Here is a 14,983-nt window from a genome sequence, read left to right on the forward strand (position 1 = left end):
ATCTGTTACATGCGGATTCATTCAATTCTGTCGAATTTGATTCCTTAAGAGTTTATGTTACAAAGCAATAAAAAGTTCCATCAGAAAAAGACTTAAGGTTAATGTTTCGTATATGTAACGGTACATAAATAACTTAAAACGGTCGAATTATATGAATCATTCCCTATATTAATTTATTACCTAAAATTAGTTAAACAAAAAATTAGTTTCTGTGCGAATCACGGTGTAACATGCGCGACATTTTAATTAATGGAATAACGAATGAACAGCAATTATTTTCATAACAAAAATCGATCGAAACTTTTGATTCAGAATTACCAATTCATGGTAATGGAATGATAATGTCCAACTATTAACAATGAATTTAATCTAATAAGGAATGCTTATTTATGTATCTATATTAGTACGTAAGTAAGACTCAGGCGTTAACGACGACTAAAGGACCGACGGCTAATATCTTTTATGCCTCTTTCATACTGTATGACATCATCGAACAATTGTGTGAAAGTATTCATGTAATATTGAAATATCTTATCGAATAATCTTATCGAATAATCTTATCGATTAGATCCGCTTAGTCATTAGAACAACACCTTTTTCCGAGTAGGTTATCCGTTTATCCGTCCGTATAATCTACTGATGTACCGAACGTCTCAAATCTGTTATAAAGGTTTGAATTTTTACATTCCCGACTCGATCTTTGCTCTGTCTCAATCTATTCCAATTATTCACATAGGAATTTATGTCAATGGTTCGTCGACGGGATGATGTCGCCCGTGAACGATGATTTTGTTTAGATTGTAACTTTAAAATTAATCGATTCACTAACATTTAATTAATTCGTATGAAAATGTAAGAACTCATTAAGTAGTCTCTGATTACTATGTTTGCATTATGAAATGTCGTTATTTCAGATAAGATGGCAAATGGCGTGCAGTATCGTTCGAGAATTGATCTAAGTTAACCAAATTATCAATCGGTCGACATGACAGAACAAAAATGAGTATCACTCGAAATAACTACAAGAAAACATGGAGTGGTAGTCCAGTTTACGCCAAGTCACGCTTGGTTTAATACGTAACGTTTAAAAGTTAGGGAATAGAATATGCTTGAAATGCCCTTGCATATCGGAACACAGACACATTCCCTTCTATATGTATGTACTTATAAGCTACGCGATAAATCGTCGGACGATCAGTCATCTTACTAAACGGGCGCTGTGCAAGATAGGCGTGTTGAAAGTGAAAATTCCAACAACAGCTTTAATTTAATACTCAGAATTGGGTATTTATCCTTTGGTCTATCTTTGGTAACGATACTGGTCGCTATCTACTATTTCGCCACGAAAAATCATAATTTATTCAAGAAGCATGGTGTTTTTTCGACCGTTCGCGAAGAGACGCGATCGCGTGAAAGCGCGTCAACGGGAGTCGCAAATTCCCGTTACGATTGGACAATCGACGCCACGAATTGATCGATTTCCTATTTCGATTAGGATAGTAGAGGTAGCTTAATGAGTATAATGCTTGATTAACAGTTCAAAGATAGTATATATTTCCAACAACTTTGTAGAAAAAATAGTTACGCTGGTGCGTAAAGTATAAGTTAAGTAGGTAAATGATTGAAGGGTGGAAACCCGGTAAAGAGATGTTGACTGTTCTAAAGATGATGAAATAGTGAAGTCCTGTGACGATGCTGTTGCAAAGGAAACTCTTACTCGATGGTGATCGCCCCACCACTACTCGCGTGCGGATGGATTCCTGGGAAACATGGGAAAACCCACGTTTCCCCAATGGAGCAATAACCATAAGAAACCTCTTGACTCAAAGATGTTTTATGCCATTTAACGGCCTTAACATTAAATCAAAAGCCTCAATTTATGACAGTTCCTTAGGATTATTGCGATCCGCTTAATTCTATGTGCACAGATGCTGGCCGCCTCGAACGTAAAGAGTCCCCGGATGTAATGCATGGAATCCTGCACATTTCATCGATGCCATTGTTTGGAAATATGGGATACTTTTTCACCAGACAGTCCATCTTGCAAGACATCATTCTGGAAACCTACCAACTTCATCCCGAAGCGAAATACGTCGGCATATATGAGTCACTCACGCCTATCATAGTACTTCGTGACCTCGATTTGATCAAGTCCATCACCATGAAAAATTTCGATCACTTTACCAATCATCGTAACTTCGTCGATAAGGATATTGGATCCTATTTTTGCCGAAATGCTATTTTCTATGAACGGCGAGCAATGGAAAGAGCAGAGGACCATGTTATCGCCAACGTTTATTTCCATTAAGATTAAGGACATATTTAATCTCATAGCAAACTATCGCTATAAGATGATCGAATCTGATAGAAGACGAGGGTGAAATAGAAATGAAGCATCTGTTGACTAAATAAACCAACAACGTAATCGCTACCTGTGTCTACGGCGTATCTGTCGACACCATAAAGGAGCCGAAGAACGCGTTCTACACGTACGGTATATCGGCCTCGAAGTTCACAACGTTGAGGAAAGCTATGACAATGCTAACACAGAGGAATCTACCCTGGCTGACTAAGGGTCACCAGGCTGACTAATCCACCTTCGATTTCTGGAGAAGCATATAGCAAAATTTTTCACCGAACAAGTGATCAACACGGTCGAGGAGAGGAAACGCAATGTCACTTATCGGTCAGACATTCTACAGTTGTTCATGAATATGACCGATAAGAAAGATCCAGGAAAAGGTATGAACATGAAAAACATGATTACTCATGCTTTCGCCTTCTTATTCGGTGGATTTGCACCGTTGCAACTCCGAAAATGCAGAGATTTCGAAAAGACTACAGGCGGAAATCGACGAAACGTTGGAAAATAATAACGGACAAATGACTTACGATGCCATACAAAAGATGAAGTACTTGGATGCCATGATCAACGAAGCGATAAGATTGCAACCAATTACCGTATTCTTGGATAGACTATGCATGAAAGATTTCGAGCTGCCACCAGCCTTACCTGGTGAGAAACCTTTCACCGTTAAAGCAGGAATGAACATTTGGATACCTGTTAACGCGATTCACCACGACCCCAAGCACTACGTGAATCCGCAGAAATTCGATCCGAATAGATTCCTCGAGAATGGAAGGAGATCATAAATTCGGGGGTGTTTATGCCGGTTGGTCTTGGTCCCAGAATATGCATCGGCAATCGGTTCGCGTTAACAGAGATAAAGGTATTACTGTGCCACATTCTTGCCAAGTGCAACGTCAAGATTGGATCGAAAATGTTGCTTCCGTTGCAATATGAGGAAGGTGTGATAACCGCCTATGCTAAGAATGGATTTTGGCTAAATATTGAGCCCAGAGAACATTCTTACTGTACATCTCAAACTAATGGAACGACAAAGCATCTGAGCAATGGAAATTGTAGAAATTGAATTTAGGAATGAGCGATCTTTAGCACGATACGTTGAAATCCTTCTTTGTATCCTGCTTTGTATGGTTTTTCTCAATTAATCTCGATACTGATTGAAGATTGCTATTTGCTTTACTTAAGTATGAAATTTCCTACATAATTCATGACTTGGTTGGTTATACGTTTTTGCTCATGATTAAAAAAATTAATGTCATGTAACGTACAATTTGCTAAACATAATTGCTTTGTCAGAGCTTGATAAAAAATGTTTTATTTCATTTGTTTTTGTTTTATATCAACTATTTTCTAACGTAATTTAAATATTAAGTTAGGAAAATTCGTTTAGCATAAAAATAGAGTAAACTAAGTTCAAGGATGCATGTGTCTTAATTATTGGATAAGAGAAGTTCTTGGATTCCAATTAATGAAATAAAGCTATTGTGGATTAATCGTCGAGGCCGAGACCTTTCGGTTTTGTTATTTATTTGTTATTATTGTCAGGTCAAAATGGTTCATCTCTGGTGTCTAAAGATTAAATGAAAGAAATGATTAATCACGATGTATAGCTAAATGAATAGTATGATAGATCTAATCGATCAGAAATACTTGGCTTTTTATTTTATAGTTTTGGGAACAATTTATAGTTCATTTAGTCTTCTGTACAAAGATAAATATTTTTTAGCTCAAAACAAAATATTTTATCGTAATTTTTTTGTTTTAGTGTAAAATACATTACTCCGGTTAATTTCATATAACTACGTATAATTTAAATTGAGATTGACTAGGCAATACTCGATAAGGAAAAAAATATATATACAAAATACAATAATACAATAACATTAGATCGATTACTGCTCTGATAGTACATATATATGTACGTGTACAATCTAGGTTAGCTTTTCTTCATCCTTGATGAAATTTTTTTCAAGATTTCTGTTACGGCACCATCCACAATAGTTCCAATCAATAAAAAAATAATCTGTGCACAATTTAAACTCGATTATATAAAAAGAAAACGTGCCTCTAAACCCTCAAACGTTAAAATAATTATTTGAGTGCAAATAAAGTCGAATTCATTCGGTTGTCGTCCAAGTTATTGATTATATTAAAGGGAAACGTGAAAGGGATACGTCATAACTCGCGAATAGCGCGAGTCACAACTCTAGACAAATGGAATTAAAAACACGAAACTTAAAAGAAATAAAAGATACTACGCGTATAAATACTTTACATTATTATTGAACGAAATTAAAATCTAAGAATATCGAAATAGAAACAAGGAAGAATGAGACGTCCACTGACACGTACCGCCTTACACGCGCTCTCCTGAATACAATAAACAGTACAATAAGCAAATAATGGAAATTAAGATGCTACGATCTTCTCATACAGCAGCTACAGTGACAAACAACTGACACGCGCCAAAGGATCAAGTACTGGTATCAGAAACTGATACTGCAAGAAGAATGCAGCAGCAAGGACTTTTTAAAAAATCTTCAATAGTACTTCCACAAAAACCGCATTAACTGAAACCCTAATACTTTTGGCAGCAGAAACTAATACTGCAAGAAGAATACAACAGTAAGGACTTCTAAAAAAGAGAAAACTTCAATAATACTTCCACGAAACCCAGATAAGCTGAAACCCTAACACTTCTCGAAGGACACCAGCAGAACTGAAGATTGCAGCGTCCGCAAAATCACGTACCAAAACTTTACGCTATCATAGAATAATCCGTCACGTGACAATTGGCCATAATAGTCTTAGTATAAATAAGGGTAGCCACTTAGAAACAAGCAATCCAGTCAAAGTCCGTAACGTAGTTCGGTAAAAATTTGTAGAGAGAGCAGTTCAGTTGAAATTTTGTCAAAGCGCAGTTCAGTATAAAAATTTTTCAGTCAAAATTTTTCAAAAAAGGGTTCAGTCAGTTCAGTTCAGTTATTGATTTCAGTTATCCAGTTCAGTTAGAGTTCAGTCCAGTTAGTTGAAATTTTGTCAAGAATCGGTTAAAAATTTATCGAGAGTTAATATCAAGTTCAGAAAAACAGTAGTCTTTGCGAAGCCGAGAATTGTTCTAATCCAGTTCTTAAGTAACGTCAAGAAGTAAAACTGAGCATTTTATTAATCGTCAACCATTCATACAGTCAGTCTTCCAATAACTATATTGACTCAGTACGATATTCCAGGAGTGCGATCGACTATACATATAAGCAAGGTGAGAAGCTAAACACTGCAACATTTTCTTCTTCGATTTCGGACTTGTACCACATATACAATTTCAATAAAACTATTCATTGACTATTATTGTCATCAATCAAGAAGATATTAAAAATATTTATTTATTTCAAGAAGACTTTAATCCTTCCCGTGCTAGTACTCCTGCACATAGCGGGTAAGCCGAAACGTGGAATTTTATTTATCAGTCGTATTGATACGCTAGCTAACGCTACTCATACGGTTATATTAACGAATTAAAATATCAAGGATACAACAGTTTGGAAATTCAAAATAGTGCCGCGCTCTAGAAGGGTGCGGCAAGTTTTTGAAATCATTCCATTCAGTCGTTTGCCTTGTTTCAAAATTAGCGAATGGGCGTCGAATTAATCGAAATAGTTAATAACTACTTCTGGTGACAGCAATTACCGTTTTGATTTAGATATAATTCGAGAATTCTAAAATTCGACATCTGGAGTAACATATAACGGTTATATATACCGAAGATCAAGACCAAATCGTAACAAGTGTTTCAGCTCGGAAATAAAAATAGACATTTTTTTGAAGTCTTTGTTGATAAAAAATGATTCAAAATGTAAAAAAGCATTTTTACAGACCCGTTTTTCATTTTTTCTCGTCAACCATTTGTCGCACGAAAAAGAAGTGTAATAACACGCAGTTGTCTACATCTAGTTTGTCAACTACTGTTTAACGTGTTTTCTCAATAATTTAAATAACTATTTTCATGTTTAAGGATCCAATGACACGTTTTCCTCTTACATAATCGAGCACATAATCGAGTATACATATACGTGACATGATATAACGAAGTTGTAAATCTAATCACGATTTCAAACAATCGTTGAAATTTCTCTTTCTTGCGTTACAATTTATCAAAATAGTAATTGATATGGAAGTGCCTCTGGAAGTGCAAATTCTCTATCTCTATCCACTCTTAGAATTAACCCGAGCAAGAAGATTTAAAGACTACAAAATACATTTTTTCAAAAATTAAGCCTCGATTAAGAAATGCTACATTTTCAATTTGCTTTTACGTAAGGAATGGTTCTTTTATCCATATGTCTGATGCTCACAACTAATCTGGATAGAATGAACGATCGATAGTGATAAATAAATAGGAAAACGAAATCTAATTTTAAACAAAAATATTTCGCTACTTATTTTATATTTTTGCAAAAATCAATGATTTATTTAATTATCCGCAACGGCACAAATATTCCTTCGCCAAAATTGAAGTATTCGTAATCTGAATTTTTATCAAGAATATGTTTAATTTGCAAAAATTAACTAATGATCATATCGCGTTTCCGTCTTCTGTCCGCGATAATTTTTATTCTGTGTATTAAAGTACTGAGTAACACGTCACAAAATCAATAAAAATTAATAATAATCTCTTCCTTATGCACATAACCGCTACCCTGTCCACAAACTTTTATTTTTAATTGCAAACTTGAATGTTTGAGAACTTCAGCGGGAACAGTATTTTAATAAGAATAACAAATCAGCTATACAACTGCGAAATAAATATATTGTCAGCTGGACAGAAGACGATCGTAAGTACTCATCAACGAATACTATATCGAAGATTGGTTATTAAAAATTTCAAATAAACCGGTGGTTATAATAAATTTCAAATTTCTTTTCCTTGAAAGCTAGACTGTGGGTATGTTTAATTAAAATCTTACGGCCTAAATTCCGCCGATCCTTCTTTTTTCCAATTATGCAATCACTAATTGCAATCTATGTCGAATATGTCAAACTTATTATCACCAACAGCTGATAAATCAGGGCATAAATGTGAGTGGAATGCGATGGAACGTCAAACGCAAAGAGTTCCACAACATCGAGACGCTCCTGCATACTGATACGCAGAAACGAATTCGCCTATATAAGAACTGCGCACATAGGCCGACTCTTAGTCTTCTTGGTAAGATAATACAGTGCACATACCGTCATCGCTAAACTCTGGCACCTATACCGTCTACTTTACCATGGAGTATTTACCGATCGCTTTGTCCATAGTGGCAGCAATACTCGTCGTTATTTACTACTTTACAACGAGAAATCATAATTTATTCAAGAAGCATGGAATTCTGCATATTCCACCGACGCCACTGTTTGGAAATATGGGTCCCTTGCTTAGGCGACAGTGCACCATGCACGATTTTGTTCTCAAAATTTATCAATTACATCCTGAAGCGAAATATGTTGGCTTCTACGAATTTCTGACGCCTGTACTAATGCTCCGCGATCCGGAGCTGATTAAAGCTGTCACCATTAAGAACATTGAACACTTCCCAGACCATCGACCGTTCGCGTACAAGGAAGTGGACCCTTTGTTAGGGGGAATGTTATTTTGTCTGACAGGTGACCAGTGGAAGGAGCATAGAAATATGTTGTCTCCCACGTTTACCTCTAGCAAAATAAAAGGCATGTACAAACTGATGTCCGATTGCGCGGCCAAATTCGTGGACCATTTAACGAAACTGCCGGAGAACGAGCACGAAATAGAGATGAAGAGCCTTGTGAGTAAATATACAAACGACGTGATCGCTACCTGCGTGTACGGTGTCTCCGTGGACACAATAAAAGATCCAAATAATGTGTTTTACGTCTACGGTAAAATAGGTACAACCTTAGTGACTTTCAAAAAATCTCTAACAATGTTGATGCACAAAAACGCCCCTTGGTTAGCGAAACTCTTGCAATTTAAATACGTAGAAAGCTATATCGCGAAATTTTTCTCTGATATCGTGATAGACACAGTCAAAACTAGAGAAAAGACTGGCGCTTATAGATCGGACGTTATACAACTATTGCTAGAGACTAACAAAAAGAAGGAGCTAGGAAAAGGTATGAGCGTGGAAAGTATGGCCTCTCACGCTTTCAGCTTCTTCTTCGGCGGATTTGAGGCCGTTTCCACGCAAATCAGCTTAGTGACGCACCTGTTGGCCGAGAATCCAGATGTTCAAAAAAGATTACAACAAGAAATCGACGAAGCATTGGAAAACAACAACGGGCAATTAACCTACGCTATTCTAAGCGAGATGAAGTATCTAGATGCCGTGATGAATGAATCCTTGCGACTCCATCCGGTAGCTATATTCATGGACAGGCTATGTGCTAAAGATTTCGAACTACCACCTGCGTTACCCGGTGACAAACCTTTCACGATCAAAAAAGGAATGAACGTTTGGATTCCTGTGAAAGCGATTCATCACGATCCTAAGTACTACGAAAATTCTCTGAAATTCGATCCAGACAGATTTTTTAAAGATGGTAAGAAGATTTTGAACTCGGACACGTATATGCCATTTGGCCTTGGGCCCAGAATGTGCATCGGAAACCGGTTTGCACTCACAAAGATGAAGGTATTGCTGTGTCACCTTCTTGCCAAGTGTAATGTCAAGATCGGACCAAAAGCAACAACTCCGTTAGAATTCCAGAAAGGTGTGATAAGCGCCACTGCGAAAAATGGATTCTGGTTGATCATTGAGCCAAGGAAAAGTTCTTATCGCTTTGCCCAAGTTAACGGAGGTGCTAATGGAATTTGTACAAATGGAATATAAAGTAAAATAACCTTTAATTTCCTTGTGTAGAAAATTTTAAACCTTTAAAATGATACGTTTATTATACGTTCGCATCATTAAACAATTAATATCATGTAATGTACAGCTTGCGAAATATAGTTGACATATCAGAGTTTGAAAAATCAATTACTCGAGATAATCTCGATAATCGAGATAATCATTAAATTACACTTATTACACGTAATTGTACTTGTAGTATCGTACGTTACGCTGGTGCTATCTCATCTCGAATACGCACCGGCAATATGGACGCCAAGCACTGAAAAATCCTATTATCTTTCGGAAAATATCCAACATCGTTTTCTCAGGTTCCTTGCGTATAAGAGAGGCGACCTGAGGCCGTATAAAGATCATGATTATTCAGCGATTATTGTCCCAATTGAATATATTGTTAGTAGAGCAGCGTAAGACTGTTAACGAATTGTCATTATTATGCAATATTTGGAACAACAGAATTAACTGTCCTGATCTTATAATACGAATTAACTTTAACATTCCCTCCTATGCCTTCAGCATTCGATATTATTCTATATGCCTATTTGCAAATCGACATTCGGTAATAATATCATCAACAGAATCTGCAGTATTGTTAATAAATACAGCGACCAACTCGACTTCTTTTATTACCTACAATCAAAATGTAAGAAGAATGCGTTTGTGAAATAATGCGATATCTTCTATCTTTGTGCGACACTGATATTATGTATTGTATATTGTTGTCATGTTGTACTCTTGTATTGCGTAAAATTTTGTGAAACTTATTTTGTTAAACTTATGCATAAGAATTTGATTGTTTATCTCGCTACGCTTCTAATACTTTGCTACATTATTATAAAAAAAGGTTTCTCTCCGTTAATTAAAATTTGTTACTGTTATTATTATTCAGTTTATTATTATTAAACAGTTCTATTACTTTAAAATATTACCCAAAATTATTAAACGGTTTTATTGTTGCAAAGAATCGGTGTGTTATTTAACTCTATCCCTAAAACTGAAGTATTCCTACTTTGAACTCTTATTAAGAATATATTTAACTTAGGAAAATTAGCAAACGATCGTTTCTTGTATCTGTTTTTCATCGGCGATAAATTCCGCATGACATTTGAAGCCTGCGGTATGATACTGCAAGTTCGGTCCATTGATACAAATATCAACAGTACTTTCTTTCCTCAAACGAAGCGATATAGTTACGTATGTATAAATTGTACGGAGCATGTACAATTTAGTATCGTGATAACATCCCCGTTACAGTCTCATTGTAATGTAACATAAATATCGTTCTGATTTATTTCGTTCGTATGTAGTTTTAAATTGAGATGACCGAATTAGATAAATCATCCTTTATATTGATTTATTGCTTGACAGAAAATCAGATTCTCGGCGAATCACAATGCAATGTATAATATGCTCAATGGAATAATTTATCAACGGTAATTACTTCTATAATAAATTTCCGATTCGATCGAAACTCTTGATTAACGATTAACAATTGATTTAATCTTACCTAAGGAATTCTTGTTCGTGAATTCTTTTTAGGAATTTTATAAATAATCTCGCGAGATAACGACGGATAAAGGACGGCATAACAAATATGTTTTATGTTATTGTACGGTCTTGTAATGTCGAGTAATCGTGTACACTGTTACGCGTGGCACAGAAACACCAGCGATATAAACCATACCAGCGTATCATCGTTCGCATGTACTTGACCTTGTTTCAGAGAGTTGCGACTGGCAAACTAGTGTCGAAACGCGCATCAAAGTCCAATGCAAAAATCGCTCGGTGGATGCCGCACCGGGCAGGAGTTCATCAAACATCAAGCGATAGATGAACGAGTTCATAGATCATCGAGTCCAAACTTGCTTAAAATACCAAAAACAAATTCTTGACTTTTATCTCTGCTGCTTTGAACCACTATATTAGTATCTGCGACTTTTCTTTGGAAACATTGTCAATTCCATACGAAGAGATCCTCATCGTTCGGGCATAACGGTACATATTTCAATACATACACATACACATCAAAATATCTTATTGGTTAGATTATTCGATCTCGTTGATAGGACAAACGTTTCTTTTTAATAAATTATTCGTTTACGTGTGTCTAAGTGTTCTAAATATATCGAATATCTCAAATCTGTTATAAAATATTTGAATTTTTCTATTCCACGATTCAATACCTTCACTATGCCTTAACGTACTCCAGTTATTCACATAGGAATTTATGTCAACGCATTGTCCACAAGATGATGTCGCCGTGAACACTGATTTTATTCCAGTCGTAACTTTAAAATCATTTAATTCAGGAACTTTTAAATTAGTCGAGACATCTGTACGAAAATTTACAGCTAGATTAAATATTGTTATTTTTACACATTACGATGTAATTATTTGTCATAAGCCATGCTCTGTCGTTCGACAATTAATCTAAAGACAATCAGATGGGTTATCCAACTCGTCAATAAACAGAAATGAGTGTGAATCAAAGATAGCTGTAAGGAAACGTGAAGCTTCGAACGCTTGGTCATGTGGTTTTCGTGGTTTTCATCAGCCTGGGTTCTAGGAAGAGGAAGCGAAAATACTCTAGGATATACTCTAGGGTACCATAAATTAAGCCTTCTCCAGTACTGCGTAGCGTCATAAGCTAGAAGGCTCCGAAAAAGATTTGCGACTGCAACGTATAGGATATTCCGTAATGCATTGTGCAATTATCAATGTTTCAGTAAGCGGACAAACGTTTAAGAGATACTTTACGCATTTCCTACCTTCGCAAAATAAATCATGGCGATTTTTATGAAATACAGATTTCATCTTTTTCGTTTTTGCTTACGTAATGTTAAAGATTAGGGAGTTGACTACGCTTGAGACATTCTTGCGTATCAGAATATAGACGTGTCCTCTTACTTATTTATGTATATAGCTACGCGATGAATTGATCGACCTTTAGTTATTCGGAAAGACCGACACAGCAAACATCGTGACGGAAGTGAATTTCTGATAGTGATTGTGGTATATTCGAATGGAATATCTGTCCCTTGGTCTGTCTTTGATAGCGATACTGATCGCTATCTACTACTGTGCCACGAAGAATCATAATTTATTCAAGAAACATGGAATCCTGCACATTCCACCGATGCCATTGTTTGGAAATATGGGATCCTTCTTCGCAAAACGGTCCACCTTGCAAGACACCATTCTGGAAGCTTATGAACTTCATCCTGAAGCGAAATATGTTGGCATATACGAGTCACTCACACCTATCATAGTGCTCCGCGATCTCGACTTGATCAAGTCCGTCAACATGAAGAATTTCGATCACTTTACCGACCATCGTAACTTTGTCTTCAAGGACATGGACCCTATATTTGCCGGAATGCTGTTTTCTATGAAAGGCGATCAATGGAAGGAGCAAAGGAGCATATTGTCACTCGCGTTTACTTCCAATAAGGTAAAGGATATGTTCAATCTGATGTCCGAGTGTGCTATCAGATACGCGAACTATTTGTCGAACCTAGCGGAGAATGAGCGTGAAATGGAAATGAGGGATCTGCTGACTAAATATACCAACGACGTAATCGCCACCTGTGTCTACGGTGTATCTGTCGACACCATAAAAGATCCGAAGAACGTATTTTACACGTACGGCAAATCGACCACGTTCACTAGTTTCAAAAAAGATATGGCAATGTTGGCGCAAAGGAACCTACCCTGGCTGGCAAAGCTCCTCCAACTCAGATTTCTAGAGAAACATATAGCGAAATTTTTTACCGACCAAGTGATCAACACGATCGAGGAAAGGAAACAGAATGGCACTTATCGATCAGATATTCTACAACTATTCATAGATGTAAACGACAAGAAGGGTCCAGGAAAAGGTATGAGCACGGAAAACATGGTTAATCACGCTTTTAGCTTATTCTTTGGTGGAACTGATTCCGTTGCAACGCAGACGAGCTTTCTGTTCTACCTTCTAGCCGAAAATCCAGAGATTTTGAAAAGACTGCAGCAGGAAATCGACGAAACATTGGAAAATAATAACGGACAATTGACTTACGATGCCATACAGAAGATGAAGTACTTGGATGCCATGATCAACGAAGCAATGAGATTGCAACCAATTACCGTATTCTTAGATAGACTATGTGTGAAAGATTTCGAGCTGCCACCAGCCTTACCTGGTGAAAAACCTTTCACCGTTAAAGCAGGAATGAACATCTGGATACCTGTTGACGCGATTCACCACGATCCCAAGCACTACGAAAATCCGCAGAAATTCGATCCGAGTAGATTCCTCGAGAATGGAAAGAAGATCATAAATTCGGGAGCGTTTATGCCGTTTGGTCTCGGTCCCAGAATATGCATCGGCAATCGGTTCGCGTTAACAGAGATAAAGGTATTGCTGTGCCACATTCTCGCCAAGTGCAACGTCAAGATTGGATCGAAGATGTTGCTTCCGTTGCAATATGAGGAAGGTGTGATAACCGCCTATGCTAAGAATGGATTTTGGCTAAATATTGAGCCCAGAGAACATTCTTACTGTATATCTCAAACTAATGGAATGACAAAGCATCTGAGCAATGGAAATTGTAGAAATTGAATTTGCGAATGAGTGATCTTTAATGCGGTTAAAATTTTCTTCGCATACGGAGTGCTTTTCGGTTAACTCTATGTCGGCGGACGTCACGCCGAATTAGTCGTAATCTACGTGATCCATACGTTGGCTCAATTTTGTTTGGAGCATACTGAAGATGTTTTGTAATATGAGTCTTGCCCCTTCCTCTCCATTAGCGATAAAAAATCTCTCGCACGATCTCGATAACAAGGGCAGAAAAGACATTTTGGAGTAAAAGAAATTTACTGCGGATCCAACGGCGCAGCGTCCGTCTTTCGAATGTTAATCCTAATACTGACTAAAGATTGCTATTTATTTTACTTAATATAATATAAGCAAAATAAAAGGTTTCTTATATAATTCGTGATCCGATTGATTATTCGCTCGTGCTTCGAAAGATTAATTTTGTGTAATGAACAATTTGCTGAACATAATTGTTTCGTTAGAGTTTGACAAAAAAACATTCTATTTTTTAACAAGTTTATGGCATAATTGAAACATTAAGTTCAGAAAATTCGTTTGGCATAAATACAGAATGAAATAAATTCAAGGATGCGTGGATATACATATAACATATGTATACTATCTATTACATGAGAAAAGTTCTTTAATTGCACTTAATAAAAGAAAAATATCGTGGATTAAAGTAAAAAGAGTGACTAATCATGATGAATAAATAGATAAATAGAATGTTTGACACTTATGGAAGGAAATATTGTAATCGAGGAAGTATTGTTTTGGATAGTTTGGAAGGTAATGTTAATTTTTATTCCGCATGTGAGATTTAACAGAAGCACAAATTTACTGCGTAATTATATATCATTTATCTGTAAATTATATGTATAATTTTTACCATAATAATAAACCATTTTAATGTATAATTTTTACCATAATAATAAACCATTTTAATGTATAATTTTTACCATAAACAATAGTCTTCAAAGCGATAAAAGTATATATTATACATTAATCATTAATCAATTATACATCATTGGTGCAATTTATTATAACTGTAATTTATTTGCCATAGTTTTATCGTAAGGTATATACCACTGCAAAGATGAAGAGGGAAGAAAGGTAGAAGAAGAGAAAGAAAACTAAGATTCGTTTTCCCTCTTAGCCATCGTTTCGCGC

The 14,983-nt window shown here is 36.1% G+C and overlaps 1 protein-coding gene, 2 long non-coding RNA genes and 1 pseudogene across 3 annotated transcripts in view; 3 read left to right on the top strand and 1 right to left on the bottom strand.

The window, feature by feature from the left end:
- The window catches only part of LOC139992940 (uncharacterized), a 91,073-nt gene that overhangs the window by 62,290 nt on the left and 13,800 nt on the right, over positions 1-14,983 (top strand). The gene's annotated exons all lie outside the window — the stretch shown is intronic.
- The window catches only part of LOC139992939 (uncharacterized), a 92,854-nt gene that overhangs the window by 27,555 nt on the left and 50,316 nt on the right, over positions 1-14,983 (bottom strand). The window lies entirely within an intron of this gene.
- On the top strand, positions 1,471-6,230 carry LOC139992938 (cytochrome P450 9e2-like; annotated as a pseudogene).
- On the top strand, positions 7,541-14,209 carry LOC139992801 (uncharacterized). Its single transcript, XM_072014003.1, has 2 exons — positions 7,541-9,214; positions 12,243-14,209. The coding sequence occupies exons 1-2, from the start codon at positions 7,639-7,641 to the stop codon at positions 13,832-13,834; spliced, it is 3,168 nt and encodes a 1,055-aa protein (XP_071870104.1). The 5' UTR covers positions 7,541-7,638; the 3' UTR covers positions 13,835-14,209.

Source organism: Bombus fervidus, chromosome 12 (assembly GCF_041682495.2).
Source record: "Bombus fervidus isolate BK054 chromosome 12, iyBomFerv1, whole genome shotgun sequence".
Lineage (NCBI taxonomy): Eukaryota > Metazoa > Arthropoda > Insecta > Hymenoptera > Apidae > Bombus > Bombus fervidus.